General features: G+C 42.6%; 1 protein-coding gene across 7 annotated transcripts in view; it reads right to left on the reverse strand.

Moving 5' to 3' along the window:
* Window positions 1-8,601: 8,601 nt before the first annotated feature.
* LOC146060320 (uncharacterized) overlaps window positions 8,602-12,237 on the reverse strand; it is a 267,579-nt gene continuing 263,943 nt past the window's right edge. For all 7 annotated transcript variants that reach the window (XM_083173388.1, XM_083173389.1, XM_083173387.1 and 4 more), the window contains exon 13: window positions 8,602-8,830. In XM_083173388.1, the coding sequence (XP_083029514.1) occupies window positions 8,803-8,830 (28 nt within the window). In that variant the 3' untranslated portion in view covers window positions 8,602-8,802. The remainder of the gene's footprint in view (window positions 8,831-12,237) is intronic.

Consider the following 12,237-nt stretch of genomic DNA (forward strand, 5'->3'; position numbering starts at 1 on the left):
GTGATGTGTCGTTGGAATGCTTATGAATTTCGGAATACAACACAATAAACAGACTCCCTTAAGTGGACCCTTAAAGGCCTATAAAAACTACAAAACATTTGACAAACTGAAATAAATAAGTGACAGAGTGGTCTGTAAATCAAACACTGTAGATATCCTGTGAAATCCATGTGAGACTGATCCCCAGTCCGTAATTTTTTTCTCTTGATTGTTTGCTTATTCATTGAGGGTTTTTGGATCTTCTGTACCTGCTGCAGCAGCTCCTGCCCTGCTGTTTGGCAAGGGTAGGTGGATAGTTGGAGATAGTGGCAAGGGTAGGCGGAAAGTGGCAAGGGTAGGTGGATAGTTGGAGACTTGCTGTGCCTGTTACAGAAGCTTCTGCACTGCTGTGGTTGGGTAGGTGGATGTAGTTGGAGACCTGCTATGGAAGGAGATCCCCCCCCCAGACGGTTCTGGAATATACTGTAGGATTGACTAAGTTTAGGCTGACATTGCCATGATCGGCCACTAGTGGTGGTTGAAGGTGTCTAGTTAGATGCCTAAACCTGGTCTAAAGTGTCTAGTTAGACAATGACAGGAAATTGAGTAGCAAGGTCAACATGAGTTCTTTTTTGGTGCCAAATGTCACAGGGGTCCCTGTGGACACTTGCTGCGCTCACCATGCTTCCCAGATTTAGGGATATATTTACTAATGTGCAAGTATACAGTACAGAAGTGCAGATGTTGCCCAAAAAAACTACTATTAATCTATTATCTTCTACAAGATAACATATAGAACCTGATTGGTTGCTTTTAGCAACATCTCCACTTCTAGAAACCTAAACTTTGGTAAATATACCATTAACTGTAAAATCACATTATATACATCTGTGAGAAATTCATTTACAACAAGGTTGTAAACGTAACAGAAGGTCTGCGACACTCTTGTAGTTAAGCAAGCATATTGGTTGATGGACACAATGTTTTCGGTCTTCTATTTACTGCACAAAATACTATATTGTATATCATCTAGATACCTTGCTGGTAAGGTATGCGGTCATTGGGTCTACAGCACGTTGGTCGACAAGCATTGGGTCGACACTGTTAGGTCGAGATGGTTCTAGGTCGACAGGTCATTAGGTTGGCGCAAGCATTAGGTCAACAGTCAAAAGGTCGACACTGGGGTTTTCACTGTTTGTGAGCCGACATGTGCCGACAGGAGGTTTTTCGTGCCCTACCATCCACTAGGGCAGTGGTTCCCAACCTTTTTTCTCTCCCGTACCCCTTGATTAGGCTTTTCATTGATAAGTACCCCCTCCTCTCATTTTGAAATATGGACAGTACTTCGCGGTATGCAGAGCCTCATGCATGTCCTTATATTAAAGAGGAGCGGAGGAGTAGTATACAGCAAGGAATCATGCCCTTCTGTGTCTAGACACTGGCGTGTATTATCTCCAGGATTCCAGCTAACACCGGTAGGATTAATGCCGCTGCTTCCTCCATCTTTGTTATTGCTGGGCAGATGACTGCTGATGTCTGAGGGAAGCATAGGAATCTACCAGTGGATTGCTGGTCAGACATATGACACAACATGGTTTGTCTCCATGGCAATGGGTCTTCTTCAGCCATCAAAAGACCTTTTCATCGCCATTACCAATATTATTTTCAAGTCCCCCAACTGGTCTGCAGAGTACCCCCAGGTGTACTAGTACCCCAGGTTGGGAACCACTGCACTAGGGCATGGTGGGAGAATAAAATAGTGGGCCTGAAGCATAGCGAGTGCTGCGAGGGGATGCGGTGAATTGGAAACTGTGTCCATGTCGACATTTGTGTAAAAAAAATCCCATGTTGACCTTTTGACTGTCAACATATACACTGTCAACCTGATGCTTGTGTCGACATATTGACCTGTCAACCTAAACCCATGTCGGCCTAGAACCATGCCGACCAACTTGCTGTAGACAATTGATCCCAACCCGCTGGTGAGAGGTCAATAGAACAGAAACCAGCACAGACAAAACTCTTGTTAAATCTGTGTTTCCGTTTAAAAAAAAAAAAAAGAAACCAGCAACATGAGCACCATCAAATTATCTATATTATTCCTTAAGGAAGGTGTCTCTGATCTTCTGGTTGCTGCCTCCGGTGAGCCACACACCTCAGTTATCTCTCCTTCTGGGATATCCTCGGCTCATCCTCATACCCTGGTGGGTAATCCGCAACCATCTTGTCTCCAGTCATCCAATTCTTAAACACCCAATCGTCAGCCATTCAATCATCCAAGGCTCCAATAGTCAATCATCCAATCGTCAATCATCCAATCTTCACCTCTTTCAGTGGTCAATAATCCAGGTATTCCTATTCATTTATTCAAGTATTCATATCGTTGTTTATACAAAGGACTGCATCCAAGTTATCATCTTTCACAAGATTACCATCTTATTTAGTTCTTGAAAAACCAAAGACTGTTATTTTGTTTATTACCGTATACCAGAGACTCTTTGCTATTATTATTATTCCATCTATTCCAAGAAGTATTGATGTTTGTATGACTTTGTTTATTAAACCTGCTAATTTTAACCATACTTCTGCTGGTCCCGCCTCTGTTCCCGAGAACCACACGACACCATCAGAACCCATAATTGCTACAGTTTGTTTTGACCTGATGGAGTCAAGCAGAGATCAGGGGACACCCATGGATCTCCTACAGAGTGTGGTTAGTCGTTTAGAGCAACTTGAATCCACACAACAGCAGATGGGCCAATATCTACAAACTTTGGCATCTTCCATGGCCCTATCTACTACTGCCGCCAGTTCTTCATCTACTACAACAACCATTGAGACTTCTTCAGCTTCCTCCTCTCAAACGGCTACTGGGCATTTATAGTTACCTACGCCCAACAAATACGATGGATCTCCCAAAACTTGCAGAGGTTTTTTAAATCAATGTGACGTCCATTTCACGCTGCAATCATCTCTCTTACCAAATGCCAAGGCCAAGGTGGCTTACATCGTCTCCCTTCTTACAGGGACAGCTTTGGAATGGGTTTCACCACTGTGGGAGAGATCTAATATATTACTTTCCAACTATTCTGCCTTCATTTCCACCTTCAGAAGAATATTCGACGAGCCGGGCAGAGTATCTTCTGCGGCTTCAGAGATTCTACGAATCAGTCAGGGCAGTCAGCCTGTCGGACAATATGTTGTTCAGTTTCAAACCATCCCTTCTGAATTATCATGGAATGAGGAAGCTCTGCCGTCTGTGCTCTGGGACAGTTTGTCTGGCCGTTTAAAAGATTAACTTACCATCCGCGACAGACCCGATACTTTGGCTGAATTAATTTCACTTTGAAACAAAATAGATCTTAGTCTACAAGAACGCCAGTTGAAAAGAAATCGTTTTGGTCATTCACGTTCTCGGTCCTTTGCTGGCCATACATCTTCTTCTAGACCTACATCTACCGTGTCACCACCTGCTGATGAACCTATGCAAATCAACCGATTTCGTTTATCAGGAGAAGAAAAGACTTGTAGAAAGAAAGAAAATCTGTGTATGTACTGTGGTTCAGCTACCCATCTTGTCACTTCCTGCAACCACCGTCTGGGAAATGATCGCTCCTAGTCGCCAAGGAGGAGTACCGACTAGGAGTATTATTGCCATCCTCCAATTCAGTTGATTCTACCATCTTTGTCAACCTTATTATGCCACAAAGAATAATCAGAATAAAGGCCCTGCTAGATTCTGGAGCAGCAGGGAATTTCATCTCTTCAAGACTCACTACTCAATTCCTGTACAGACTTTAGACCAACCAGTCTATCTCCCCCCCAGTAGACGGCAGTCAAATTCTCCATGGACATATTTCTTTTGTAACACATCCATTGGAACTCCAGATAGAGCCAGCCCATCGTGAATTCCTAGAACTCCTTGTTATCTCCAAAACTTCCCATGATATTGTTCTAGGAATGCCCTGGCTGTCTAATCATAATCCTCATATCGACTGGTCTACCATGAAAATAAAAGCATGGGGTTCAAGTTGCCTTCCTCAAACAATTCCTTGGTAGCAAGTCCTTTCATCAGCGCCTTCGTCATCATCGTCATCCTCGTCACCATCTCATTCTTTGTCATTGTTACCTCCACAATATCAGCAATTCTGTCTTCAGCAAAGGTGGAGCCTACACTCTTTCTCCTCTTTCTCCTCACCGACAGTGGGACTGTCCCATCGAGTTAATTCCCGGGAAGACTCCTCCCAGGGGTCGTGTTTACCCTCTGTCACTCCCTGAGACCAAGGCCATGTCAGACTATATCAAGGAGAATCTTGAAAAAGGATTCATTAGACCTTCCACCTCGCCAGCAGGAGTGGGTTTCTTTTTTGTCAAAAAGAAGGATGGTTCCTTGAGACCATGCATAGACTACCGTGGCTTAAATGACATTACAATTAAAATCGATACCCGCTTCCACTCATCACAGAGCTGTTTGACCAAGTTAAGGGTACCACAGTTTTTGACAAATTTGATCTCCGAGGTGCTTATAATTTGATACACACACAAGGAGACGAGTGGAAAACCGCTGTTAACACTCGTGATGGACACTATGCGTACTTGGTAATGCCCTTTGGTCTCTGTAATACCCCTGCCATATTTCAACAGTTCGTAAATGACATCTTCCGAGACATGCTGTATTCCTCTGTGGTAGTTTATTTGGACGACATCCATCTTTTCATCCAATCTACTTCAGCATAGAAGAACGGTGAGAGAAGTATTACGTTGCCTTCGACAAAATCAACTATTTTGCAAATTAGAAAAATGTATTTTTGAAGTCTTCTCCATCCCTTTCCTGGAACATATCCTGTCTAGTACCGGCGTATAAATGGATCCTGAAAAGGTAAAAGCTGTGGTCGATTGGATGGCTCCCAGTACTCTCAAAGGAATCCAGCGCTTCTTAGGCTTCTCCAACTATTATAGACTATTCATCAGAGACTTTTGTACCATTGTACCAGCACCACTCACAGCTCTTACCAAAAAAGGAGCAGATCCAGCTCATTGGTAGCCTAAAGCACTCCAAGCGTTTCAACTACTCAAGCAAGCCTTTATTTCTGCTCCCATTCTTTTGCAGCCCAATGTTACCAAGCCCTTCGAGCTAGAAGTGGATGCCTCTTCTGAAGGGATAGGGGCTATTCTTTCTCAGCAAAATGAAAACCAAGAACTCCATCCTTGTGCATATTTTTCAAAATAATTATTACCAGCTGAAAAGAACTTCTATCGGTGAAGAAGAATTACTAGCAGTTAAATTGGCCTTTGAAGAGTGGAGATAGTTACTGGAAGGTGCTCGTCATAAAATTATTGTGCACTCTGATCATAAGAATCTTTCCTTTCTACGTAATGTCTTACATCCCGACAAGCACGATGGGTGATGTTCTTTGAATGTTTTAAGTTCCAGATTAAATTTCGTCCAGGAACCCTGAATGGGAAAGCAGATGCATTGGGGGAAATTTACTAAAGGAAATTTGGGTACTTATGTATTATCTGGGCTCCCATGTTAAATGCACCCCATTTTTTCATACCCCTACTATCCAACTATGCATGGAGTTTATTTTATATAGTGTGGCGAGCGCAGCGAGCCACCGTGCCCGAAGCGTGGTGAGCGCAGTGAGCCCCGCGAGGGGACGCGGTCTCATAAGAAAAACGGGAGCCCAGATATTACATAAGTAACGAAATTTGTAAAAAAAATAGGTGTTATTGTATCCAGAAATACACTTATTTTTGACATTTACTATCCCGAAAATACGGCAATTCGTATTCGTATTGATGTGCTATCAATACCAATACGAATTGCCGTATTTTCGGGATAGTAAATGTCCAAAATAAGTGTATTTCTGGATACAAATACACCTATTTTTTTTTACAAATTGCCTTTAGTAAATTCCCCCCATTGTCTCGCTCTTTTGATTCTATCAAAGTGCAACCAATTGCTCCACAGACCATTCTCAATCCTGTTGTCTTTGCTCAAACTTCAACTCATCCTGTACCACCTCCTGGCAAGACGTTTGTACCACAGAACCTTCAGAAGAAAATATGGTACTTGTTTCCTGGTGCGGCGCCAGTCGTGGGTCATCGCATACCTTAAGTTAAGGTATGCGATGGATGCGACCAACGCGATTTAACATTGAATGCATTGTATTCAATGTTAAATTCCTATGTAAAATCGGGTCCATTGTATGCCATTATAATGGCATACAATGCGACCGATGCGATGGACCCGATTTTACATAGGGAACAATGTTAAATGGCCCAATGGACCAGATTTTGATTGTATACCCACCCTGATGGGTAATTTGTATGTAAAATGCCCACCATTGTTAACGGCACCCCACGATGAACGCCAACCCAAAGCATGGCGAGCGGCGGCGGTACGCGTCCTCCGACCTTTTCATACCCTCACTATCCACGTCGGCGTGGAGTTTATTTTATATAGTGTGGCGAGCGCAGCGAGCCACCGAGCCCGAAGCGTGGTGAGCGCAGCGGGCCCCGCAAGGGTATGTGTAATAATGGGGGGGGGGGGCATTTGACCCATCAGGGTGGGGATACAATGAAAATTGGGGTCTGGAGGGCATTTAACATTGGGGCCAATGTAAAATCGGGTCTCAGGGACCATTTTACATTGGTTCCAATGTAAAAATCGCGTTGATCGCATCGCATGCGATTTGGTTGCATGCGATGGACGCGATTTTTTGGGACCCGATGGATACAATTTTTATTGCTGGCGCCGTGCTAGGAAACAAGTACCGAAAATATTGGCGTGGGCTCATTCATCTCATTTCATTGGTCACTCCGGCATTCAAAAGACTTTGTCATTTCTTCTTTGTTCTTATTGGTGGCCTTCTATTCAAGCGGACGTAACCAACTTAGTCTCTTCCTGTGTGAGATGTGCCCAATACAATACATCCTGTTCTTCTCCTTCAGGTCCACTTTGTCCGCTGCCAATACCCACAGAGCCATGGACTCGTTTATCTATGGACTTCATCTCACTCAATTACCTCCTTAAAAGGGACATTCAGTCATCTGGGTTGTCGTGGAATGATTTTCAAAAATGGCTCATTTCTTTCCATTAAAATCTCTTCCTTCAGCACCAGTTTTAGCACAACTTTTCATTAAAACAATCTTTAAATTACATGGACTTCCAAAAGAGATCATCTCGGATCGAGGTGTAAAGTTTGTCGCCAGATTCTGGAGATCCCTATGTGACGCAGTCCAGATTAAACTCAAGTTTTTCACTGCATACCACCCTCAGACCAACGGGCAAACTGAACGGGTAAACCAAGATCTGGAGGCCTTCATCCGTCTTTTTGTGTCTTCTTCACAGGACGACTGGCTATAACTGCTTCCCTGGGCAGAGTACGCCCATAACAATTCTTATCATTCTTCTTCAGGTACCACTCCATTCTTCACTGTGTATGGGAAACATCCTCGTTCTCCAGACTTCACTGATCTACCTGCTGTTGAAGTGCCTGCTGTAACATCCTCTCATCGGTTTACTAAAATCTGGTCAAATGTGCATGAATCTCTTCTCAAAACTTCAGTGCAATATAAAATATATGCAGATACAAAGAGACGTGTTGCCTCTTTCTTCCAGAGAAATCCTCACAAGACTCATAAGCGTCCTGGGTCCACTCTGAAAGTAGGGGGTACTGTCACGCGCCGCGGTGGCTTAGCACGTCCGTGTCCGGCTGGCGTGTGTCCACTGGGGTCCTGATCGGATGAGCAGTGATGGTGATGTGCAGCTGTGAGTGGCACGCAGAGATTCAAACAAGAGGCGTGGCAGTCCAGCTGTCAAGAGGCTGACACCGAGTGTAGTGTCGCCATCTTGGTTAAGGGCGTAAGCAGTATTTGCCAGGTCAGGACTTTCCCTCCCATTCTGACCAGTTGTCCTATGGCAGTCCTTCCCTTGGTATAAAGGGGAGCTGCTAGGTTCATCTGTGTCAGAACATCTTGTTTCGTGAGCCTGCAAGCAAGAGGAAGTTCCTGGCCATCCTAGTGCCTATGCACTGTGCTCCAGCTGGTTGTTCCTGCTGGTCTCTGATCTTCTGGTTGCTGCCTCCGGTGAGCCACACACCTCAGTTTTCTCTCCTTCTGGGATATCCTCAGCTCATCCTTATACCCTGGTGAGTAATCTGCAACCATCTTGTCTCCAGACATCCAATTCTCAAACACCCAATCGTCAGCCATTCAATCATCCAACCATCCAGTCCTCCAATCATCCAATTGTCAATCATCCAATCTTCACCTTTTTCAGTCGTCAATCATCCAGTATTCAAGTATTCATATTGTTGTTTATACAAAAGGACTGCATCCAAGTTATCATCTTTCGCAAGATTACCATCTTATTTACTTCTTGCAATACCAGACTGTTATTTTGTTTAATACTGTATACCAGAGACGCTTTGTTATTATTATTATTCCATCTATTCCAAGAAGTATTGATGCCAGTTAGATTATACTTTGTATGACTCCTTTTATTAAACCTGCTAGTTTTAACCATACTTCTGCTGGTCCCGCCTCTGTTCCTGAGAACCGCACGACACCATCAGAACCCATAATTGTTACAGAAGGTGATACAATCACAAATAATTAAGTCGTATAGACGTAGCAGATTTTTATTTTGCGTAAGTTATTAACACCAAACATATAAACATATAAACAATCACAAATCTTATGATATTTGAAAGTGGTAAATTGTCCAACAAGTACAGTATAACAACATATAACATTTTCTTAAAACGTATAAAACAATAAAATGAAACTCCATATCCCGTATTGTTGCCTTGTTTTCTACTTGAAGCAGAGTTTCTTGTAGACTCTAAAATAAAAAACAATTGTAGGTAAAGTTAAAAAAGCAATACAAAAAGCAAAAAAGTACTTATCTAAGCTAAAACAAGGCGATTTAACTCTTTAGAGATCATAGCATTTTATGCCTTAACGAACTTGGATCATGCAAAAAAGTGTGCTTGATAAAACAGATACTGTACATGTATTGTTTTCAATTCTGTGTAGGACACAAGTGAAATAAAGGTGGACTGTCAGCCAAGGGTCCACTGCTGGTACACATCTAAAATATTATTTGAAGCCAACACAAGACAGTTCCCTCAGGACGATCCAACTGCTGTGCACATCTCTTCAGGTTATTTCTACTAAAATATCAAATACATCTGTGTACACTTCTTACTTGTAAACCGCAGAGCAGGGGTGGCCAAACCTGTCCTCAAGATCTACCATGTTTTCCAGGCAACCTGTGGATCTATAGTAGGAATGAATGCAGCATGTTTTACAATGTGACAGTTAGTAATGACTACAGCTGTGCACCAGCTAGGTAACCTGGAAAACGTGGACCGTTGGTAGATCTCGAGGACCGGTTTGGCCACCCCTGCTGCAGAGGAATCTATCTGGTGAATCTTCCAGCAAATGAATGGTTAAAGGACTGTATTACAAAAACAAAAATAATTGTGACAACATTACTATCTATATCTACTTCCAAAAAAGAATTTTGGGTTAAAAGACTCAAATCGATATAACTTTAACACCACCCCCCCCCCCCCACCAATTTTTTTTAATTATATTTAAAAAAAAAAAAAGAAGAGAAATCACCAGTCATCACAAAGGCAGCAAATGGAAAAAGGTCCGGTGAATGGACAAAGGCCCTTATTCAGATCTGATCGCAGTACAAATTTGTTCTCAAAATGGGCAAAACCATGTGCACTGCAGGTGGGGCAGATGTAACATGTGCATAGAGAGTTAGATTTGTGTGAGTTATTTTGTTTCTGTGCAGGGTAAATACTGGCTGCATTATTTTTACACTGCAAGTTACATTTCAGTTTCAACACATCTCACCCAAATGTAACTCTATCTGCACATGTTACATGAGCCCCACCTGCAGTGCACATGGTTTTTGCCCATTTTGAGAACAAATTTGTTCTGCGATCAGATCTGAATAAGTTCCAAAGTCCATTATTTTAAGTAATCAAAGTGAGTCCATTGTTATGATGTCAAATTAATAATTCACACACACTATATATTTTCCATAGACAACTAAAATATTGCAATTTCACATGTCCCATAAATTTTTCCGGTGAGCACACAAATCTGTGAATTCACAGAGCCACCATTTTGTGAGTGACAGTAATCTTACCCAGAGAGTGCTGAATCTGCAGTTACCCCCAACGGGGTAATGGAAGTTGGGTTCTTTGATAAGATAAGACTGCATATGGGATAACTAGGAACAGTATAGGAACTCCATATAGGCGTAATGATGAAGTCACTGAAGAGGATAACAGGTAAGTATGGACTGGCTCTGATTGATGCTGACCCAACAATGGAGACTGCTTGAAGAAGTCACTGCAGGTAAGTATGCTCTGGTAATTATCACTAGTGTAGTCACTGGAGAGGTTCACCAATGATGATAATAGCAACAGCAGATATCTGCCTATGGTGGAAGTATTGATGCTAAAGTGAGAATTAGGAGCAGACAGGATCCGATTGCAGGTAGACTGAATAGCAGGTATTGTAGATGATCAGGTAGAAACATGTACACTGTAATGGAGGATGCAATATCCTATACTGGATTCAGGTTGCAGCATAGTGAGTGGAAAGCCGCAGGTGCTTGAGAATAGCAGAAGTACTCAGAGAGTTAAGAATGCTGCCTCTCTAAGGACAACATTGCACTGACTGACTTCTGGGTTCAGCCTCTGCCTTTTTATCAGCAGAACATGCAGATGATTGGCTGCAGAGGGATGATGTCAGAGATGGCTGACTGAGGATTGGCTTGAGAGCATGTCAGTGGATCCAAGATGCCCACGACTGGCTTCCACATGGAGAGGCCTGAGGCCTGTACTGGAGCGGGGACCCAGCATCAGATGCCGCACTGACCAGGACGCACCCGCTGAGATGACATCGTGGGGATCACTGGTCGCGCACACCCACCGCTGGACAGGCACTGGAGTGCTGCAGGAAGATGGAAGGTGACCTCGAGCCATGACACCCACAGGGCGTGATGGCATACCATATTTGTAATGACTTCCTCTTTCATTATTATTATTTTTATAGCGTCACAAGGGATCTATAGCGCCCAATTACAGAATACATAAATAAATAAGCAAAATAGTAGATTACAGAAGAGGACAACTACAGGGTAAATAAATATAGCTGCATCAAGCAGAGGACACTGAAATAACTATAGGATTGGTGCCATCAAAGAAGGTGGAGAAGCAGAGAGGGATAAGTTAAAAGAGAACATGCCTTCTCCTCCTTAAACCCCATTTCTTATACATCCCTTATCCTTCTAACCCCCTCTCACATACATTACTACCTCGGGACCTGATGGACATAATCTTTGTGTGTAAATATGACAACTGTGCTATAGAGATTAAAGCAATTATTTCTCAGAATTTATGGTCCATATATTATGTGAGTTTTTAACTCCAAGACCAGAGCTTTTACCTTTGAGAACAGATATAGGAAGAATAGAACTTTAAAGAATATATTAGCAGACAGCCATTTTAAAGCTAGAAAAGATAATGGGACTCTAAATAAGTATGAATGGTTACCAAAGAAACCATCTGGATTTTTAGATGCGATGAGTCAAGATGCACAATGTGATCATAAAGTGCACTTGGAAAGTATTCACAGCGCTTCACTTTCCCAACATTTTTTTATGTTACAGCCTTATTCCAAAATGGAATAAAAATTTTTTTCCCCAAAAAAATTCTAAACAAATTCCCATAAAAATGTATAAAAAAATATAAGAATGTATAATAATTCACAGATTTTGCTCAATACTTTGTTGATGCACCTTTGGCAGCAATTACAGCCTCCAGTCTTTTTGAATATAATGCCACAAGCTTGACACACCTATCTTTGGGCAGGTTCACCCATTTCACTTTGCAGCACCTCTCAAGCTCTATCAGGTTGGATGGGAAGAATCGGTGCACAGCCATTTTCAGATCGTTCAGGAAATGTTCAATCGGATTCAAGTCTGGGCCACTCAAGGACATTCACATAGTTGTCCTGAAGCCATTCCTTTGATATCTTGGGTGGGTGCTTTCGGTCATTTTCCTGCTGAAATATGAACTGTCACCCCAGTCCTGAGGTCAAGAGAGCTGCATTCATCTTTTCCTCTATCCCAACTTGTCTCCCAGGTCCTGCCGCTAAAATAACATACCCACGGCATGATGCTGCCACCACCATGCTTCACTGTACGGATGGTAATAGCCT

The sequence above is a fragment of the Crinia signifera genome, chromosome 2 (genome assembly GCF_055691185.1).
Source record: "Crinia signifera chromosome 2, ASM5569118v1, whole genome shotgun sequence".
Taxonomy (NCBI): Eukaryota; Metazoa; Chordata; class Amphibia; order Anura; family Myobatrachidae; genus Crinia; species Crinia signifera.